Source organism: Mustela putorius, unplaced genomic scaffold (assembly GCF_011764305.1).
Source record: "Mustela putorius furo isolate JIRA1106 unplaced genomic scaffold, ASM1176430v1.1 tig00003846_pilon_pilon_pilon, whole genome shotgun sequence".
Taxonomy (NCBI): Eukaryota; Metazoa; Chordata; class Mammalia; order Carnivora; family Mustelidae; genus Mustela; species Mustela putorius.
The window spans coordinates 20,049,906-20,073,105 of NW_025421999.1; the positions used below are offsets into that span (position 1 = coordinate 20,049,906).

The following is a 23,200-nucleotide window of genomic DNA, read 5'->3' on the forward strand; positions in this document are numbered from 1 at the left end:
GATTAACTTCCCTATGATGATAATGTCCTAGCCGGTCCCCTTTAGAGTTTCCAATGGAAGACAAATACAACAACGTGTAAGGAATATAAAAACATAGAAGCAAAAGAAATTCAGGGAAATAACTTTTCTTTCACAAACCAGGATCCCATTCTGTCAAGTAGCCAAATGTGCATGCATTAATTAATTTACATAACGTTTATTGAGCACCTACCATGTGTACCAAGCTGTGCTACTGTTAGAAACTTGCCATGTTCTGACTGGGCACTCATTCTACATTTGCTTAATTAAACTGATTTGAAAATCAGTCTTCTGTTGCTATTTTATGATATATGAGAGCTTTACCTTTGCAGTAAACATTTTTTTAAAAAATATTTTATTTATCTGTTTGAGAGAAAAGGAACCCATGAGCTGGGGGGAGGGTCTAAGGGAAAGGGAGAAGCAGACTCCCCAGTGCGGGGCTCCATCCCAGGACCCTGGGATCATGACCTGAGCCAAAGGCAGATGCTTAACAACTGAGCCACCCAGGTGCCCCAATTCTTGCATCCGCTTTATAGGTAGCCTGTTACAGATTATAAATAGAGAGTCTTCGTATTGTGATAACAAAGGGCACATAGAAAACCTATGCTAAGGCCAGCTTTAGAACTTGACCCTCTATTGCATTTTTATTTTTTAGTCTAATGATTATAGGTAAATTTTGGTAGTTCCACAAATTTAAGGAAAAGGACAGCATTTAAACTTTGAACAGTGATAGACACAAAATCCAAAAGTATAGAAAGATGTGGTATATGCTGCTTCAAGAATGTCTTAATATGAAATCTCCTTTAAAATATCTTATTATTTATTTATTTATTTATTTTCAAAATAAGCCATTCATTGGTTGGGAATAGACATGATTTTAGAAAGCTGTAAATAAAGACCTTAGTGATGTGGGTTGTTCTTTTAAATGGTCTTTGATTTTTAGTCATGAACACATTTATTTGTGGTGAGTTAGGACTTTTATATATTTTTTTTCATTTTTATATTTATCAAATGAAAGGCCTCCCAAAAGAGACATCTATACCAGTAAGGGTACTATAAATTTAAAACATATAAAATCTGCATGTCTAAAAACATGATGTTTTTCCTTTAGAATTTCTCAGTCATCGACACTCATTCTTTTTTAAAAAAAAAAGCTCAGATCCTTGAACTGGTTTTCTGATTATTGTCTTGAGTAACTTCTTGGTTTTTGCTTTGTTTTTGTTCTGTCTCTCCTTTGCCTCCTCCTTACCCCTCTCATCCACTCTCTGCTGGTGAGGAAGATCTGTGCTCTCAGGCAAGGGCAGGAAGGAAAGTGAACAGCTGTCCCAGGAGGCCAGAGCTAATGGGAGTTTTGCGGATCTTTCAGCAGAGCTTGTCAATGATAACCGTGCAGTAGAGGTCTCCCCTACTGGCTCTCTGACCTCTTGGTAAACTAGTTGTTTTTCCTTATATTGATTAAAAAAGCGAGCCACCAGTCTAATTCTCTATCAACCAGGGTATTGTTTTTAAAGAATCATATGTATTTAAAATACGCTAATTCAGAAAACCCCAGATCTTGACTTTGTTTTACTCTGTAATTCAGGTAAACCGGATCTCTGATGATGTTAAAACTGAGTCCTTGAAAGAAACTGTGGATGCTCTGACTTCCTTTTTTTTTGAAAGAATACGAGCTACAGATTTTTAAAAATCAGTATAATGCTCCCAATATTAAACCAGCTGAAGTAAGAATTCTGATTATTTATGAATGTCTAAAGACTAGAAAATTCCCATCTTTATTTCCATTTTGGTCCTGAAAAGGTGCTCTCTTTGAGTGTTCAAAGTGGAGCTGTTGTTTTCCTTAGCATATAAAGCAAAATCTATTTTTCCCTAACTTGACAGCATTCTAAAGCAACGCTCCAGGACCCAAGGCAACTTGATCGTCTGCAGGTATGAATCTTTACAGTAGAGAGAAACCTCCAGATTGTATACCTATTGACATTGCTTCATAAAAACATCTAGAAAAAGGGTTCTTCTGGTTGTGTTTCCAATAGCAGTGTGATTGCCGCACACCGTGGATTAGGTTACCGATCCTTTGAATTCTGACCTTCTGTCTAAAACAGCTTGAGAGGTTACTCTTTTTTTCCGATTTGGGAGACTGGAGGGGGAAAAAGTTAATGCTGCTTGAAGGAGGAAAAAAATTCTCTAGGTTATTAAGTTTGGGTTTTTTATTTTGTCCCTTCCTGGCAATTCCTTTGTAATAATAAGAGAGCTTCTTGATTCTGGATACTTAAACTATCCCTCCAAATGCATAAGGACGTTTGGAGTACATTTTGAACGTAATTATTTCCTCATGAACGAATCAAGTGTTTATGATGTAATAGCTATTAAGATCAAAGAGTATCACGTTGGATAACTGAAATTAAGAATACAAAAGGGAAGAAATGGGTAGAACTGTAAAACAAGTTGTCCATATAATTTGCTTGTGGTAGATTCAGACCCTCAGTGTCTCTTTTTTATTATGAAGAAAAAGTTGGGGGTATTTATAATCCTTATTTTAGAAAGATAACTCACCTTTTTTGGATAAATAATGAGAAAAAATGTATCTCTGATTTGATTATTTCAGGTTTAAGGATTCATTACTTTTTTTTCCCTATTGATCATTTAATGTATTTTTTATTCTTGAACCTGCACACTAACTTATATTTATGTCTGTGAATAATCCTATATTACATAGTGATTGTGCCTGTTCTACAGTGAATATATCGTTTCAATATATATAGTTTCAACATGTTACACACCTTTCTGGATTTATTAACTTTAGTGGGTGTCCTCTTGCTCCAAAAGGAAGACACAGCCCAGGACACATTGATGTTCCAGTGCTCCATTCTACTGTTTAGTGGTAACTTCGATTGTGTTAGAAAAAAGAGGCACATTCTTGAACAAATAGTGAGGGGGTGGGGACACATTTTTTAAAACACAGGATTCCTACAGATAAGTTGTCGTGTAAATGAAGAATGTTTGTAAAACGCCTTGCACAGCGCCTGGCATGTAGTAAGCACTCAATAAATATGAATTTCCTTCCCTGTTCCGTGAGATAGTCATCATTTCTGAAGAATTTAAAAACTGTGAACTCAGCTGTCATGAAACCTGGAAAACACAAAACAAATTTCCAGATCCTCTTACAAGTGTTGGGAGGTGCTGACAAGATTGGTTTTGTCCATGGCTTTGAGAATAAAAAGTTTGAAGAGGAGACAAATCTGGGTTTTCGAGGTCACCTCACGTCAACAGAAATCCATTTTAAAGTGTAAGAAAGCAAAAGAGCTTATGGCTGAGATTAAGCATAGGCTTCCAAGACAATTATTTACATATTTTTGGCAGAAGGGAGAAAAAGTAACTACGTTTGCCATTTTGGAAAATCCGTTGCTTTTAAAATAGAAAATCTGGCATCTGTCATATTTTTTTTAGATAAAGTACCTCTATCATCCCATTCGCTTTTCTTAAAAATCTACCACTGCCTTTGTTATCCTTATTTGTTTTGATAAGTGCTCCTCAAAGTTTCTATTAGAATAATAATTTTGTTAAAAAAAAATCCTACAGGCAGTCATCACTACATATGATAAATTTCCCACCCTACCTCAATAAACTTTATTATTCATATGTAATAACCAGTGTACTTATTAGAGGGCCAGGAAATAGATTATATTTCCAAATTGTGTTGGTATAAAGACTATAATATTTATTAAAATAATTTTCCATGGTACAGTGAATAGCTAGTAATTGCCTCCTGAAATTTACTGTTAAAAGCTATTCATGTTGGAGTTTGAATGGAAAACATTAAGCAAAATACTGGTAGACATTCAGTTTGGCAGACCTAATATCATTCTTAAAATAAATAGAGGATGTTTTCCTTGGTTGTGTTTCAACAGAAGGCTACTGGGAGCAGGGCCCTCACTGTAGGTCTCGTGCCAGTGGGGAAAGAGGAGGTCATGAAAGTGACCACTCCAAATGCCAGCAGGGATCTTAATGTCAGCCATCCACTGCTTCAATTGTTCCATAAAAAAGCCAGAAATGTAATGCCATGGCATGAGCCACGAGAAGAGAGAGTCCTTTGGAAGCAGGGGGGACCAGAAGTACAATATTTTGGAATATTCTATCTGCCATTCCACTTCAAACCATGAGAATCGCAAAATGTTGATCTTATTGATCAGATATTACTGATTTTACCGATATGGAAGAAAGAATCATTAGGATTTTGCTTTTGAAGAGAAAATGCTGTCCTTTACATGCTAATTATGTTTTTGCAACTTATTATATCATTTTCATGAGCAGTAATCTGCTAAGAATGGTAGAAACATAGGTAAGAGATGGTTGACATCAGGCCAAGTAATAGTGTGTACCCTTAATTGTAGAATTATTAAAAGGTACCTACAAATAGAAGAGAAATAACTTCTGAGTACATTTTTTATTGAGAACTCCACAATTACAATCTTTATTATTGTTACTGGAAGGAATAAAGGAAAGGAACATTTGCATTTAATCATTTTTTCTGTGTTCATTTCTTATATTTTATTTGATTAATCAACTGTTTACTTATGTAGTGTTAAAAAAGTTCAAAGTTACCTTTTCGATTGTTCTAATAAATTCCTTATACCTGCCCTAGACTTTTTAAATTATGGACATTTGTTTATTTTTGTAATCATGCCTTTATTTAAAATTCTGTTAATTGGAAAGCACTAACAACTTCTCTTAAAATTGCAGACCTCTCTAGAACCAGGCACATATCTAAGCAATAGCTTGTTCTAGAAGATAAAACCTGTTTGGAGATACAGTGGATGAAAGACACTGTCATCTTGACAGTATTCAAACACTTTGTTTCAGTTGCCTATTTCAAGTGTTTTCCTTTTCTGATAAAATTATATATTTGTTTTTTGCTTTAGTGAGGAAAAGGCATATTAGAAATCTCTATACTCCTATTCATATGTTTGTGCTGAAATTTCTTCAGGAAATACCAGGAGGTAATGCTTTCTACTATTACCTGTCTTTACTTCTGGTAAATTTTCAGCAAATGTTTCTAATTGCTGTTGTAATGTGTATGGCTTTATTTAAGGGACACCTTTGTCCTTAAAATACATGGATAAGTTATATAATTATAGTTAGTGAAAATTTAGAAATAGGAAGTCAGCAGTATACTACAAACTGGATCCTATTAGCAATGGCTTACATATTGGCTATTTATCAGAGAATAACTTATTTTTGGTATAAGTTGTATGGTGATTATTGCCTATTTGATAATCAGGAGTAGTAACCAGACAAAATTTATGGATAAGCATGTGATTGTTTTTAATCCATCTAATTTTGTTTTAGGAAAAGGAAACCATGTAGAATTGGTGTATATGCACATGGGTATTTCTTTTAGCCAATGACTAAGCTCTTTGTTACATAATTATAAAGCATGACCTGAATCATGTTAGTGGTCATATTACCTTCATCATGCTTTTCATAATTTTCCCCATAATTACATGCATCATTTCTTTAATGGTATCTTGTTTGGTTATATAAATAAAAATAATTGAATTTCAATATAAAAACTAATGTAATATGAGAAATTTGATTATAATATAGGCAAGTAATTTATATATAAAAGTCAGATACTTTACATGATATTCCTGCTGTTCTAACTTCATAGAGTTTGTGTCTCCTGGATTTGCAAATACAATCTCTCATGGATCAGAAAAGTAATATTTTAGCCTTTCGTATCTAGAATAAGTTGCAAACTATGGGAAGCATGGGTACAATTGCTTAACATAGGGTTTCAACCAGGGTTGAACCAACCAGCACCTCGGATTTTTATTTTATGAATCTTAGACATAAATATGATAGCAAAAGCAGTTACTATACGGGTGCCTGACATCACAGATTAAAGTAATGTAACATTACATGACATTTACAGCACTGGAAACCTCCATTATGTGCTGTATTTTATTTTCTGCATATATACTTTAGTATATTGAATAACTGATACTTCTGTTTGAGAAAGTGCTGTAGGTAGCAATGTAATTCTATTTCTGCTGCATATATGAACAGATCCAATAGCAATCAACTGATTTTTGACCCAGCTTCCCAAACATGGCAGATGACTCACCCATGATTCCTTGCTGGTACCATACAAAATGAAATCCTAGGTGAGTTTGCAGTTTAAGCTGACTCTTAGTTTTGACAAAGCTTTCTCTTCTGAGGAATTTAGATTGGCATCCTTTCAGGGGGGAGAGAGGGAGAAAGTCCATACTGAATTGTGTTCATTAGAAGCTTTGTGTTTTGGTTGCATGGGAATGGTGCTTTCATTTACAAATTAGCAAAGAAAAGGTAAGACTGTGTGTGTCGGTTTTATTAGTTCATGATCTGGAAAGGTATTATAAAATTATAAGAATTTACTGTGATTTTTAAAACGTTCTTTCATACCAAAGCAAGAGCCTTTAAAAAAAAAAAAAAAGATGCTTGAATACATAGAATAGTATTTTCAGTAATGGTGAAATAGTTTGAAAGAAAATCCAGTGGGTTTAAAGATTTTGATTTAGAGTACAAGACTGGTTATGATAAGTGAGTAGTATCAAAATAAACATTTCCTTTGAACTTTGGTTTGGAGCTGGCAAATTAAAATATAATAGGCACATCAGTGATACCTTCCTTAAATATTTGAAATCAATATAACGGTTGTCATCGAGCTAATAACCACAGTTATTATTTGCCTAAAACATGATAATAAGTACGCATTTTAAACTAAAGCTGTAATCTTGTCCTAATATGAATAGCTCGACTCTCTAGATAAGTGTTATGGATTATACATAGATTGTGAATTTAGTTAAAAAAATTTTTAAGAGAACAGTGTAAAGAAAAAGTTCTAGATAAAATAAATCTTTTCCCAAAAATGACTGTAAAATATTAACACCGAAATATTATCTGGTTCATATCCCCCACCCCCCCAAAAAAATTGTTCCTGTAAAACTAGCTATTCTAGAAATCACTGCAGAAACTTCATCCGGGCTTTCATTGTTAAACTGATAATAGTTTACACGTTTGCTTGTTTTCTCTCTTTACCTACTTAATATATAAATGGCCATTCTCGCGGGCGATCTCTCTCTTTTTTATTTTTCCCAGACCTGCTAACTGGTACATTCGGGAAGAAAAAAAAAAAAGAAAAAGAAAAGAGTTGACTCCCCAAGTTTCAGGGCCTGAAAAAAGTTTTGGAAAAGTATAAAAGATAACGTGTAACTACTCCCCAAAGCTCGTAATTGGTAGCTGCTGTAGCAGGAGATGTGTGTTGACAGTGTCTCAGAGAACTTATTCTCACAGCTGTTTATTCAGATAGCATGGGGCGCGTTCATTTACATAATAAATTTTTTTTAAGCAGCAAGGTTGAGTCAGACGGAGCAGGGCTCCTTTCAATTGTTGCATTTAAACCAATAAGGTTAGCACAAGAGAATAGCTGTGGTTTGTGTTGCAAAAACAAAAAAAGCCCCGAGGCTCCACGGGCAGACCTACAAGGCTGCGCAAACAAATCGAGGGATGAGATTCTGCTGTTTCTTTGTCTAGGGTTCTCAGATGCTATCTGCTGCTGCTGTTTGGTGGGGAAAGAGCGCAGGGCTCAAAGCGGTTCCTAAACAGAACGGTGGGAGCTGATGGCTCCGAGTTTGGGGCGAGGTAGAAACTCTCCAGTGCCACTTCCGACTTTAAGCCTTCCTGTTACCGTCCACTGTGGCGGTTTGCTTTCTGGGGAACGCGTTTTCGCTCAGTCGCTCGGCAGCCCGAGCCTGCAGCAGCGGCCAGGCGGCTGTCCCCGCGGCCGGGCTTCCCCCTCCCGAGGCGCCCCGCTCCCAGCAGCGCCGGGCTCCGCTGGGAGCTCCTAAAAGCCCTCCCGCGTCCTTACCCAGGAGCCAAACTGCATAAGGAATGGAGGTCTGCTAAACCAGAACATTCGAAGGAGCCCATTAAACTGGTGGATGCAGCGGATGTAAGCGCTGTAAGTACGAGCTGACTGTTTGAAAAATTGTAGCGACTGACAACAGCTGTCCCGTGGGCAGAGCCCAAGATAACAGGAGCGCTTTTAGTATTGTTTGGATTTGTTTTAAAATAAAAACATTAGGGCACGGGCACGGTTAGGACACTTTGTACGTAGTGCTTGACCAGCCACAGGGTGCCATCATAAAAGTATAGTTCTTAACCCCCAAATTAGCTGAGCGATTAGCATCATTAAGAGATAATTACAAATTAATTGTTAGCAATTACTGTTGTTGTGATCGATATAAATATAACACAGGGCTATATTCTTGTAGGGAGATTACTTCATATCTCTCCTGAATTGCACAGACCTCCAATATTGTTGTGATACTGAATAAAGCAATAAAGGCGTGTAAATAATGTGCATTGCAACACAGATAACTTTTCCTCTGGACCTTTGGTTGATAGGAGAAAATGAGGAAGGAATTAACATTTTGAAAGGACAGCAGGTAACAAAAATCAATGGATACCACTTTTTAAGGGAGGAAATCCTTTGGCTTCAATAAACAAATTTCCCAAACATTATATTAAACATCTTCAAAAGGTGAAATAATAAACATTTGCTAAATTAATGTACTTTTCCATTATTGACACTTTATATGACTTGAATGGACCTGGAAATTTAAAAACAAGGTTCTTAAACTTTTGAATGACCATTTAAAATATTTGTCATTTAAAATCAGTATATTGCTAATGACTCATGGGCTTATATTTCTTGGGAGGAGTTTTTGAACACATTTAAGTAGCTTTTGCAGGAATTCAATAAATTCAGACCTGTCATTGAATTTAGACAAGTGTTTTTACGTTGCATTTCTTAAAATGACAAGGGGTACAAAAAGTCAGCAGTTAAGCCCAAAGTGTAGTTTTATGGGGTTTGGATGGGTTTTTTGTTTTGTTTTGTTTTGTTTTGTTTAAATGTGTCTTTCAGGGTAGGTTTTGTTTTAGGCTTCTGTGAGTTTTTTTGCCCACCGTTCGGAGGTTTGAAGACATGTATTCGTGAATAGTTATTTTTTTTTTTTTTTGCATTATCAAATATTTGATATTTGACTTTCTTGCTGCTTGAGTTCTCCTAAGGCCCAGAGTGTTCAGTAAATGAGCAAACAGCCATGGGTTTTCAATCCTGAAAATTCTTTGCGGTGACAGACAGAGAAGCCTAATTGAGCCACTGTTCAGTTTTAGAGTGCCAAAAGGAAGTCAACTGCTATGTGAGTTTCGTAGACATGATAAATGATTTTCTCAACAGAAAATTTCCACTTGAATGTGAAAATTCATATTGGAATACATTGGGAAAAGCAGAAACACTTGCAGTGAGAATAAAATCCCTTCCATTTAATCAGATAGCAAAAGTATTTCATTCAACATTTTGAATGAATGCTAATTTTGAAAACAAATCTTTTAAAACTATAGTGGCACCAGTGTCTTTAAATGCTTGTTTTTGTTTTCACGGGGACTCGATTTTTGTCATTTTCTTCAAACGAGAAAGTTTGAAATACAGCATCTTACGTTGAAATCAGTAATAGTATTGGAGCATTCATTTTAGAGAGTCTTTGATAAAGAAGGAAATAAGTGTTAGCATTTAAAAGACATCTACCTCTTCCTAGAACTTCATTTCGATTTTAGGTTCAGGTTTTTATTGCAGCATTGACACCATAGTAAGAAATACTGGTTGAGGAGAAAATTCTAGCAGGAATATATTCTAATTAAAAAGCAGATTTATGCCTAAGGCTCGGTCTTATAAAATACATTCTGATTAGAAAATTGCCATTGTCTTTCAAATTTGGGAGTACTCAGGTTGATGTGTGGTTGGGCAAAACCAGCTTGTCTGCCAACTCTATTTATTTAGATAAGTTCAGTACTTTCACTTTGAAAATTTCTTTTTAGTTTTGAAGGAAAAAAAGTTTTAAATTATAGTCATTTTATAAAAATTGCTTCTAGCAAGCAAAAAAGCCTATGGAAAACCCATAATTTAGACAAGTACCTACATTTTATTTGCTCTGTGCTGCTGAGATTTAGAATCTCTTTCCATTTACAGTTTACTTTTCACAGAACATTATTAACTTTTTGGCTTCATACATGATCTTCTGTCAGATGCTTTTGATTTGTAATTTAGCAAAGTATAATAAACAGTGCAAAAGTCATGAATTTTGCTTGGCATCCTGAGCTCTGTGGTAGGGAAAATGTGATAAAATGTGTACCTTAAGTCTTGTTTGATGATCTCTCAAAGCAAGTTTGCCTTCTGGAAATAATTTCTGGGGTTGAAGAGCATGGTATTAACAGATTTAATGTGGCTATTCAATGGATTGGCGAAGTACTATGTGAGGTTTAACAAAATGAGAGAGACAAATTGAACATCAACAAAAGTTCCATCTGTGAAGAATTAGAAATTTAATTAGAAAAAAGGCAAACTTAAAAGACCTCATTAACTAATCAGAAGTCAAAGTTACTAGTTTAGAATTCTTGAATTTAAATTCTACGAAGTTCTGCTATTTTTTTTTTTTCTCTTTGTATTTTTGCAATTCTCAGTATGTTGCTGTGGGTATTCCATACAAAGAGTTTTAAAAAGCATTAAAATGAAGTGACTCCATTATAATAGAAGATGACTATTTGTGATGTTATGGGAAACATTTTTGTACTCATAGGAACATTTGAATTAAAAATACCAGATTAGAAGAAGACAAGAAACATATTAAGTTTATGGATGTGAAGCAGAAAATGTGAGCTTACTGAATGTCTAATAGCATTTTTCTGAAAACCATGAAATAATTTTTTTTCTCTTTTTGAATGGGAATATGCCTAGTTAATGATTTTTGAAACACCTTTTGCTTTTAGACCTTTAAAACTCAGAAACTTCCAAAGATAGTGTCAAACATAAGAGAAAATCAGCACCAATCAGAAATAGGTGTTCTTTTCAGATAAGTCATTATTAAGAGTATGTTTCCTTACTGGACTGTAATCTTGTACTACACATAAAAAACTAAAAGCATGTGAAGTGTAGCATTTTGTAAACTGTAACTAATTTTGCTCACATCTGTGTCTAATTGTTGTCTGCATTCGCATTCTTGAGAGTAGATTTATTTTTCCTGGACCACGATGTGGATTCAGCTGACCAGCCTAAGTGAGGATTAGTTGTTTTAAAGTTATTTTGATTAAAGAGTCATTTTTAAATACAGTAACACACAACACATGGTTTAAATAATCCTTGAGACACAAAAGAATATATCTGAAGTATCCTTAATGAAATGAAGATCATGGATATGGGCTTTCAAAAATTTTAGTGTATGAAAGTACAGTAGAGATTGAGGCCAGCGTTAAAAAAAATGTTGTGCAAATGCATTTTTTTCAGTGAGAAAACGTGTTAGAATAATTCTTTTTTTTTTTTAAGCTTTATTTTGAAGTTTGACTGAAGACCTTATTTTGAAGTTCATTTTTAAGTTTGACTTTGAGGTTTAATTAATGATAGGCTAAGTCACAAATATAAGTATAATCAAACTTTCAAAGTATACAATGAAACTAAAATTATATTTCCAACATTATACTATCTAGCCAATGTTAAAATAGGAATGCATTTTAACGTTTAGCAGAAAGTGTGTTTTACATACTCTTTCCCATAATTGGGCCAAGAGAGTTCTTAAAACTGAGTTAGTTCTCACCTATAATTTATTCCAGGTGTATAAAAGCAGGAAAAGGGGGAAAAAAAGGAAATTTATCCTTGAGGTAGATTGCTGTAGTTTCTAAAGGAAAACATTTAATCTTGCGTGAGAACATTAAGCAAAAACTGCGGACGCCTGCTATCACAAAATGACATATCTACAGGCATTAAAATTGCATTTTCACTTAATACTCAGGCGTGTCTTAATTATTTTTCGTCCTGCACATATTCTAGAAACACAGACCTAGAAATTTCACAGAGCCTTACACCAAGATATTTAGACTCCAGCAATGCGCTGTTCTTGCCAGAAAGGTAGAATTTCTTAATTTCATAAATCATAATTAAAAAATAACAGGACTCAATAGTAGATACTCGGTTGGATCACTTTGATGCCATTTGAGATGCTTCGGTTCTCATCTTTGTTCTGTAGCCCTAATTGATGTCAGTTCAGGTTGAATGAAAATGCACATCAAAGATTTGGAGTTCTGAGCCATTTTAAGCAATTTTCAGAATGCTCTTTCCTGGGAGGCGTTAGCCCGAGCTTGCAAACCAGCAGCCCACTCTCACCTGAGCTTCTCACCTGCTGGTAGCTTGCGCTGCCTCTGGAGGAAGGGCAGGGACTAGCAAAGCCTGCACTTTAACTTAGTTGATTCATCTGGAGACAAAAGGCACCAAAAGGCTGGCTAACTGGGACATTGACTTGATTATTAAGCCATCCATTCTCTTTGTTGACTTGAAGGACAGAAAATTAAGCGGAAAGCTAACTGCTTTTTCTGTTTCAGCAGGCAATGGCAAATAAGCATTCACTGATTTTTTTTCTCAAACTTGCATGAGTAAATGAGCACATCGCTCCATGATGTGATTTTGGGGTCTGAAAACTTGCCTTTGCCAATTTTAGTCAGTCCAGCATCACCCGAAAGTCGCCCAGAAGCCGTTTCAGTAAATGTTAAAGGGCAAATAGTAAATATAGGAGAAAACCATCATGATAAGGATAAGAAACTGTCAGGAGTCAAAAAGGTGGGCGGGAACTCTGTTTCAGCTGGTGATAGCAGAAGATGAAAGATCTTCTTAGGATGCTGGAGGATTAATTCTTCAACTGCTGTGAAACACACTCATTTTGCTAATAGCTATTTTTTCTCCCCCCCCCGCCCCCCCCCCCAAGCACCTTTTCCAAGCTGCCTGGGCAAGGCTGCTTTGCATGTTGATTGGGGGAGGGGTAATCCCGTTTGCAGCTGTCATAGGCCAGTGATGAATCACTATCCCGTCATTTAGCTGCCTTCCCCCCTGACAAGGGGAGGAGGAGGGTAGACCTGCAGGAGGAAACAACAGTGGAGACCTCAACTTAAAGACAATATGCCTTTCACTGCTGCAGTATCCTCCTTTTTCTCTTTTGGTTAAAAGAGAGCATTGTCGTTTTCAGCCATGTGCTCTGTATAATTAAGAGCTGACAGTAAAGCAGAGTTAACAACAGCTTCTAATTTCTTACCCCTGATCACAGGTGCAAACATCTCAAACCAGTTCAGATGTTGCTGTTTCCTCAAGTTGCAGGTAAGGATATTTGACATTTTTGGAGATTACCTTTCTGTGACCCATATCTATTTTTGTCTAGTATTTCTTCATTATTTCTATTAATAGCAACAGCCTCTGTTGGAAATTACTTAACAATTTGTGTGTGTGTGCGCTTGTAAAAAATTTTAAGTATGTCGAAAGGGAATAGGAGCCTGAGTTTGAAAATGATTATGGGCTATAGTTTCTAGTGTTAGGTAAACTGTGAATGTGTAATGTGAATCAGGAGAGAAAAGTTGGATTGTAAACCATTTCTAGTTTGGATTTAGAAGATTTGGGCAAGTAAAAACTCACTTTAGAAGTTACATGGTTCATATTAAACTGTTTTAAAAACTATTTACAGTAAGTTGAAGTGCAGCCTTTAAATTAAAATATCTAGCTTTTATTGATGGCAGAAACATTTTTCACTTCAGTGGAACATTAATGCCACCCTTTTTTTTTTTTTTTAAGAAAAACACAGAAGTTTAAAATAAAGCAAATGGGCCTTAGATTTAAAAAAAAAAAAAAATGCAGAAGCTTATCTAGGTGTGTTTTGAGTCGTTTGAAATAAGCCCCCTCCTTTCTATTAATAGAATATTAAATATTAATGGCTAATCCTGCTAGTGGTTTCTATACCATAACCTTATAGAATAAGTAACTACTGAGCCTGAGAACTTTGATGGGGGAGAATTTAACTGTTTTTATAAAACGGTAAGAATGCAAAATTGCAGCATTGAAGTAGAATTGTTGTTTCCCTGAATAAGTGACAGCTGAGGTATTCCAAGTGCTAATGCTCACAGGGACTCACTGTATGTTGGCCTTATCCCTTTTCAATTGGGCACGCTGTATGTAATCCACAAAGCAAACAAGTGAGCCGACATCATAATGTTTTAATGCTGCATTTGTTTCAAGGGAAACAGAGGAACAATTAAGCAGTTTGCCAGAGTAAACACATGCATCAGGACTATCTCTTTCCCTGTCACTACACTATAAGCTTCAAGTGTTTTATTTGGTTTGGAGACCCATTAAATTACAATTGGGTGGTAAATTGTAAGAGAGTACCTAGTGCTAATTTATTAGATGGAACAGATTCCATAGAAAAGTGATTTTTTTCCTATTATACCCGTTTACGTATTTATCTTTCCATATTTTTCCACAAAAATAATGCTTCTTTTTTTTTCAATAGAAAAAGAAAAGTATGACTGCATTTTTTTTCTTTGAAAATTAAAATAGATGCAATTGTCTCATTGTGATTTGATGAGCTGGGTAAGAAAAAAAAAAGATTTTCAAAGTGCCATGTGAATGTTTGGTTGGATGTGTAAGGCAATGACACCTTTGAGCACCACATGTTATGAAAGCATGACTGAAGTTAAAATGTAAGATGAACTATCTGGAGTCTAAGAAAACAGATACAAAGGGACTTTTGTGTGCATGGGTTTCAGAGGTGTCAAGTCGTTAGCACATTAAATAGTAGTGTTATGAATTTGGTACATCTGTCACACGGAAGGCTTCTTGTCTTTAGGTCTATGGAAATGCAGGATCTAACCAGCCCGCATAGCCGTCTGAGTGGTAGTAGTGAACCCCCCAGTGGTCCCAAACTCGATAACTCTCATAGAAATAGTAATTCCATGACTCCCAATGGCACCGAAGGTGAGTGTCTGCCTTCTCCCTGTTTACCTTGCGCCTTGTTTCTTCGTCAGTATATGCTTTGTTATTAGGTGGTTATGATTTCAGTTGTCAAACCCATGTAGCTGCCGTTCTAGTTCCCCTCTACGTAATTTGACTTGTGAATCGGTGTTCATCCTCAGGAGGTGCAGAGGACTAAATTATTTTAACACAGGCTGGTTTTATTTGGCACAAGTGCGTATGTATGTATCTATACATATGATATGCATGTGTGCACAGCATTTCTAACCTCTGAGTGTTTTTTTTTTTAGCTCCTTCTTGATCATTCTCCAGAGCACAGTATCAATTTGCATTGTTTTACTCTATGAGCAATGAGAATTTGGAAATATTTCCTTTATTTTACTTTCCCTCTTTTTACTAAATACAGTAAAATTTGCTTAACTGTAACATTGGACTGGATTGTTTCTAAATACCAGTAAAATTGTGTGCCTGATGTTCTTGTGGCTATGACCATGAAAATATAAATAAGTAAAAGAAAACAAACTTGTTTACAAATATACAGACTTATTTGGGAGATACATGAAATTTGTTTACTTTCTTAAAGATTGAATAGTACACATTAAACATAGTACTGTTACAATGATCTTGTATAATGATACATATGAATATGTAAATTTTATGCAGATATCTATTTTAGTCCATACACTCCTAAGTCTAAACACATAAGCAAGGCTATCCCTATGTATTGTTAGCTGTTATGCACATTTCTTTAGGTACTATGTGTAATTTTAGAACTTCAGCATATGGAAAGATATGTTATATATTATATTGTATTTATTTCTAATTTAGCCTATTGAAAAATTTCTTCACAGATATTTGTGCTTACTCCTTACTAAGCCTCAGAGCATAAGTTTTACTAGAAGTTCAAGGAATTATCCATGTTAGACTCCTATCCATAAACAGAACCCTTAACCATCATTTTCCAATCACCATGGTGATCTTTTATCACAGTTCTTAAAAAATAAACAAAACTAAATGCCATATAATTGTTTGCGATATGCCAATGTGTACTGGTGAGGCCTTTTGAAATTAGTAATATTATGAAATTTCGGATAATAGGAAAAATATAAAGTAAGTTGTTCCTGATATTAGACATCTTCATTTTTATACTGACAGTGATTATTTTTAACATGCAAATAGTCTGTTTTTACTCTTTGAGTAACTACATTCATTATGAGTGTTTATGAAAAATGGTTACTGTCATTTTCTACCAAAGTAGAAACTTTGCTGATCTAGAAAAAAAAAAAAAAAATCTCTGGATAAGGTGGCTTTTCATATGAAACTGTTTCCATTTTGATAGGTGATCAAAAATAAATTAGAATGGTTTTTAGGAAAGCAGTTCTGGTATCTAAGTAGATTTTATAGAGCCAATAAAAAAAAAATCAAGGAATCCTTTATTCTTTCCTTTGGATTCTGGCTTCAGGTAGAAGCCTGGCTGCTGCCCTGTTTTGGGGGCGTGTGCAGCTCCCTAGGCTGATGGGCCCTGCACCAGTGTTCTCACGCAGGTAGCTGCTGATAGGAGGGTCGAAGGGGGCCATGGGTGCAAACCTTCTGTAGTCATTCTCCTCACTAAGTCCAAAGAAGAAAATCATCCAAAGGAACTTAAAAATAAAGAAGACTGGTTAAATCATTTTTACACTAAGCATACATTTTGCATGGAACCATAATAAATAGGAGTAGCAGTAATTACAAAATAATAAGAGTTGATTTATCTATGAAGAAATGAAATGGGGATAAGGCAGTTTCATTCTGTCATCATTTCCTGGCAAATCATCTCCTACAGAATAGGAACCACATAATATTGAAACAGACTGTGTGTTGGGGACTGCCCCCTAAGGAAGGCCTTGTGTGAATGATGTGTGGCTTGTTTTTTAAAAGCATGTGGAGTGGTTGGATTATTTCTTAAAAGTTTACATTTAATGGCTTGTTGTCAGGTCCATATTCAAGAATATGTATCTTATACAATTTTTGCATAACCAAAATAGTTCAAAAGCATACAATATTTTAGATAACTGTGGAATCTGCTCAACCAGGCAATCTGGCAAATAGTTAGAAACTACTTACTTATCAAAAAAAAAAAAAAATGATCTCAGGTCTTGGGAATGAATTTTTCAGACAGATGTAGTTACTCATCTCGCTTTGTTCGTAGCCATCATCCCTGGGTGTACTTTGCAAGGGTAATGGTAGAGAGGGAAGTTAGAAGATATCAATATAAATTATCCAAAGGGTAAAGGGAAATTTGGTCAAGACATTGGGGATACCCAGTTTTATTTTAATCCATAGTTTAGAAATATGGATCCAAATTTCCTTCAGGATCCACATTACATGCCTTTTTAGATGCAAATTATATAAGAAAGTTCTGGGTTATTATTAAGTTTGTGAATCAATTCATCAAAAAAAATTCATTCAAAAAAAAATCTCTGGATAAGGTGGCTTTTCATATGAAACTCTTTCCATTTTGATAGGTGATCAAAAATAAATTGGAATGGTTTTTAGAAAAGCAGTTCTGGTATCTAAGTAGATTTTATAGAGCCAATAAAAAAAAAATCAAGGAGTCCTTTATTCTTTCCTTTGGATTCTGGCTTCAGGTAGAAGCCTGGCTGCTTCAGGTAGAACATGCTGCTCACATGTTCCATAATGTGTTTATTTCACTGCCCTCAGTCACCACTAGAGGAGTGAAGCTTAAAATTAGTGAACTTAGAGTGTCTGGCAAGCCTCCCTGGGATATAGTCATTATAGATTTTCCTCGTACTTCTTTGAAAATCTTATTGATTTTGAAACCAGCACGGTTCACCCATGAATTAGAATGCAAAACAAGAAATTCATTAAAATTTAGGAGCGTGTTTGAAATAGCCATCATCTCTCCTAACTCCATAACAAGTATCTCTAGCTATATATGCCATGATTTATATATTTTTTAAAAAGATTTTATTTATTGATTTGACAGAGAGAGATCACAAGTAGGCAGGGAGGCAGGCGGAGAGAAAGAGGGGAAAGCAGGCTCCCTGCTGAGCAGAGAACCCAGTGCAGGGCTCTATCCCAGGACCCTGAGATCATGACCCGAGCCAAGGGAAGAGGCTTAACCCACTGAGCCACCCAGGTGCCCGGCCATGATTTATATTTAGTTGACTCTACTTCAGCTTCGTTGAAATGAGCTTCTTTAACGAGGTCAACAAAACTTCCATTTAGTTTACACAGTTGTTGGCTTTGCCCACGTTTCTATAGGTTCTCTTCTCTCTCTTTCTCAGCCATTTTTTTACTTCCTGCCACCACTTGTCCCTATAATGAGGCTAAGAAAACATGAAAATCTCCTGTATCAAAAACCATAACTTCATCTGAAGAACAAACAAGAAGGGAATGGAATGGAGAGGCGGAGAATATTAAGTTTCTTCTTAAGACTGCTGCCAAATTATCATAAGACTCAATGTTTGTAGGTTCTGTATTCACAGACTAGTGCCTATTTTCATGGTTCATCTAAGGGATAAAGACAGAAAGACCCTGAGCTCCAGTCTCCAATACTGTGCTTTTTTATTTCCTAGATGAAATGTTCTTCAGTTAGAATAGTTATTTGAATGTTTCATATTGCAAAAATTTCAGCCACTCGTGTTTTATATTCTAGTCCAACCTCTCTGTGAATCGTTATTGTAGTTAACTGTTGGTTTCACACACTTTATAAATTCTTTGAGATAGAAAGCATAGATAGGTAAAAATACAAAATAGTAGCATGCATGAATGTTTGCGTTGCAATGAAAAAAGCACTGGTAGAAGTGATATGTTTCCAAATGAATTAATAAATATTTTAGTTACTATTAAACACTTAAGGCTTACTTTGGAGGAGACTAATGGGTAGTTATGAAAACAGCAATTGTGGCTTTCTTTTAACCGTTTTGCCTATTTTGAGGGGAGGTAGTTGGTCTTCCAAGATGGGAAAGAATAGAAACTTCTTATTAGAGAGATTGTAAAATCATAATTTTTAAGACCTACGGTTCTTGCTGGTGTTGCTTCCCTAGATCCACTGAATCTGAGAGGATTTCTAATGTGTGGATTTATGTTCAAGCCTCTGTTCAATCGAGTCTGTGTGTTGATGTCTGTGTTGTGTAAGTGTGAGAAGTAGTTGGGAAACCTTCCTACGGAAGGACTCAGTGTTACAGCAGTGAAAGGATTTTTATTTACGTACCTAATTAAGGCCTTGTTTGAAAAGCAGTGATTCTTTCCATCTTTTTTTTCTGGTTGTCTTATGTCTATGGGAGCCTAAGATTGGTCAGTTCATATATTGCTAGTTTGAGTGTTTGTTTTTGGTTGTCTGGGGATGAGGAGTAGGGAAAGGCAAAAAAAGAGGTGTGAGGAAGTGGAACTAAGAGCTCTAATTCTATGTTTTCTCTATTGTAAATTTAGATCCAAACTCAGAAAGAAGCTTAAACTTGTCTTCCAGCAGATGAATTTGCATTTAAGTGACATAAAACCAGATGTAGTTGGAATCCTCACTACAAATAGGGTTTCAGGAATTCTGATGGTAATTCAAATAGTAATTTTGGATTGGTATATCAGATTTCTAAGATGATAAGAGATACAATCTTGAATTAGGTGGCTAAATTTTCTGAGTTTTAAAATTTATTTAATTTTGTATTGCATATTTTAAGATGATAGGTTAATTCAATTTTACAAATTTATATTATCAGAAGCTATTTTAAAGTTGTTTTATCATTTCTACAAAGCTTAGAACACTAACAAATTATCTGGATTTGTTTTTCTCACTGTAATGTGAATTTAGTAAAATACAGTTATATTCAACTAGAGTATTTTTGAGAAAACCTTATTTACAAGAAATATGTAAACTGGAGTGAATGTGTATAAAATTATGGTTTGAGGCTGCTTTTTAAAGGCTATATTTGTATATTTGTGGTCAAATATTCTGTTGTCAATAGAAACATGATAATCTAATTTTATTATTGTTTACATTCTGCACATGATTTACTTTCTGGAAGATTAGGGGACATTGTGAGTAAAAGGATTTCTAACTGACATCTTTTAAGTTTGCCTGTAGCCACATAATTGGTCTCTTATAAATTGTTCTTAAGCAAAGGCCATGAAAGGATAAAGGAAATATTTTTTGGATTCGATATTTGCCTATATATTGTGTATAAGAAGAGTTTCCACATGCCTGTTACTAATTAATAATAATAATGGCTACTGTTTATAAATAACTTGCTGTTAGTCATAATGCTGACCATTCTCCATGATTTATTTCATTAATCATCAGAAAATTCCTGACCTACCAGCATAATGGTTAAGAGGCTGGATCTGAATCCCAGCTCCATGATTTACTAGTTGTGTTAGCTTCCGTTAGATTCAGTCTCCTCATCTGTAAAATGGGTAATAGCAGAATTTATCCCAGGTTGGCTGTGAGGAGGATTAGTAAAACCAGGACCACACTTGGAATTTACTAAGTGCTCTGTATCTGTTAACTCTCATACCGTGTCTAGAAAATAAGCAGTTCAACAGTACTATTGCTGTTTTTTTACACACTGAAAATGGAGTCTTAGAAACTTCAATGCCAAGTTTAAAGGCACAGACTTTGTAATTGGCACCACTGATATCTGATTTAGTATTTGAGTCAAGTTCTGAGTACAGACCCTGGGTTTTAAAATCACCATATTTGGGGGGCACCTGGGTGGCTCAGTGGGTTAAAGCCTCTGCCTTCGGCTCAGGTCATGATCCCAGGATCCTGGGATCGAGCCCCACATCGGGCTCTCTGCTCATCGGGGAGCCTGCTTCCCCTCCTCTCTCTCTGCCTGCTTCTCTGCTTGCTTGTACTCTCTCTGTCAAATAAATAAATAAAATCTTAAAAATAAATAAATAAATAAAATCACCATATTTGGGGCACCTGGGTGGCTCAGTCAATTAAGCGTCTGCCTTCAGCTTGGGTCATGATCCCAGGGTCCTGGGTTTGAGCCCCATGTCAGGCTTTCCACTCGGTGGGAGTTCTGCTTCTCTTTCTGTCCCTTTCCTCCCACTTGTGTTCTGTCTCTCTCAAATAAATAAAATCTTTAAAAAAAAAATCACCGTATTCATCTTTGGAGAGAATATGTGATTCCCATCGCCTAACAATATCTTTCCTGATACTTTTTATAATAAACACTGGTGCCTTCACTGCTACATGGATGCCTTCGTAACTGGAGAACACCATTCCCTAGCAAACGCCAGAGCTGTAAAAGGACCTATGGCAGAGGTTTTGATGATGAAATGTCTTCATTATGAGGACACGTCCCCAGGGCAGTTATACTCTGGTCTTTAAGTTCTCACGTGTTATACTCTGGTCTTTAAGTTCTCACGTGCGTGAGCGTATGAGGTTTCTTCCTGGTGTCACCCGTGCATAACATATTGTATCAATAGGTTGAGTTTTAAGGGATTGTCTCTTACTAGTTTTCAAAGCCTTAGACTTAATTATAATTCCACCAGCCGTCTCTCTCTGTTAGGCTTCTCTGGGATCAAACAGAGATGGGAAGTCCTCTCTGCTTTTCATTATAATAGTCATTATTATATGCACATTTGGATTGGAGCAGTGTTACTGTGAAATTTAAAAAAGCAGTTCTAGTTTTGCTACTGCTCAAGGTCACAGTTTTCTATGTCAGAAAGAATGGGTGGGTGGGTGATAAATTTGGTCACATTTCCCTTGACTTAGAGAACCAGGTTGTATTGCCCAAGTAGAACTCAGAGAAGCAGCTTCAGTAGCATTTTTTGGGGGCCCCAAAGAAACAGCAGTTCCCAAAGCCAGGGTTTGGGGGCATGTGTGCTGTTGTCTAGGAGCAACAAGTTGCTGTGCAGACAGTGTGAGTGGAAGGAAACGAACAGGTAGTGTAGGAAGTGAATTCCGAGGATAAAGGGGTGGTGGGTGTGCGTAGGCCTTGCAGGTGGGCAGATATACTAGAATTTATTATAAATAGCTTTCGTAGTAGGAATAGGAACTCCAGTGCTTATTGCCTGAAACTAGGCTCACAGTTTCTGGAGAGCCAGAGCCAGGCTTCTAGATAAACTCATGGCTCTCTGGAAACCGTCTACACCTAACTCCCAATGCCTGTTAGTTCAGAGAATCCCATTTCTCTGACCTCCCTTCCCCGACTGGGCCAGAAGTTTGGTATCATCAGAAATCTCTATCTCCTTTAGAATGTCCTGTCTTCTGGGAAGCATTTCTGGTTCCCTCCAGGAAGATGTGCTAGTATTTGGCAAATGTTTAATCCTTCACTCACGGGTTCTTTGCCTTAAGTAATTCCTAATTTGTTACGATGGCCAAGGACACCCAGGAGTGAGCTGTATAGAGATAAAGAAGTGTGTCTCTGTGTGTCCACTTTGCTGACTTGGAGTAAAGTCCACGAGTGACTCATTTTCCATTTTTGGCTCCAAATATACAATATAATAGGAAAAAATACATAATTACAAATTTTCCATTCTTACTTTGGGTAGGCAAAGTTATCTGACACATTGCTGTCTTCAGCGACTGCTAAATAATCAAGGATTTGTGCTGAGGACTTATGTTAAGTTTGAGGACCCCTTTTACAAGTAAAATCTTGTTATGTTTACAGTAATTTGTTGGTTTGGCTGGCTTTTTAAATTTCACTTCATGCCTACGATATCTCATTATACCAAAAAAAGGTAGATGAACTCTACCAAACACATCCCAAGGTGATATGTTTCTGTACACCCTTTAAGGTAAATTGGAAACTTTTTTCTTTTACATACAATGAATCAAAATCTAAAATGCTTACCTATTTTATCATTGCCTCCGTTACTGTTCAGGGCAATTGCGAGTGGAAAGAATACTCATTAACAAGCTAAGGACTATGAAATGAATCGACCAAGTTCTTACTGTTTATGAAGCACATCATTCTACCCTCTGCGTACCGTGTTTTATCGGCATTTTATGTACCTCATTTTAAAGAGTTTAAACAGCATAGTAACTATTTTGGAGAAGAGATTCTCATGTGAGAATGATTTCAAAACCCACATTCTTTACACTCTAAACGTGGATTCCCCCATAGCCAACTAACTTGTTTCTTACCGACATAATTTATCTGCCTTAAGAAATTTTTATGTTACCCTAAGCATATGCTTCAATGAAGGAAGTGCAACATCTATTTGTATGTGTTTTGCTTAGTAGAGTCTCTAGTTTCCCTAAAGGCAAGGATAGACCTGTTCACTACTGTGTCCTCAGCGTCTAGCGGAAGTCTTGGCAGCGATTAAGCAGTCAACAAATATTTGTTGAATGAATGC

The 23,200-nt window shown here is 36.0% G+C and overlaps 1 protein-coding gene across 7 annotated transcripts in view; it reads left to right on the plus strand.

Moving 5' to 3' along the window:
* EYA1 (EYA transcriptional coactivator and phosphatase 1) overlaps window positions 1-23,200 on the plus strand; it is a 360,075-nt gene that overhangs the window by 178,679 nt on the left and 158,196 nt on the right. For 4 of the 7 annotated variants that reach the window (XM_045063205.1, XM_045063203.1, XM_045063204.1 and 1 more), the window contains exons 3-4: window positions 13,200-13,249; window positions 14,769-14,896. In XM_045063205.1, coding sequence (XP_044919140.1) covers window positions 13,200-13,249; window positions 14,769-14,896 — 178 coding nt within the window. Of the gene's footprint in view, window positions 1-7,706; window positions 8,015-13,199; window positions 13,250-14,768; window positions 14,897-23,200 lie in introns of those variants that run through there. The other 3 variants (XM_004762374.3, XM_013061402.2, XM_045063206.1) reach the window with 3 other exon arrangements.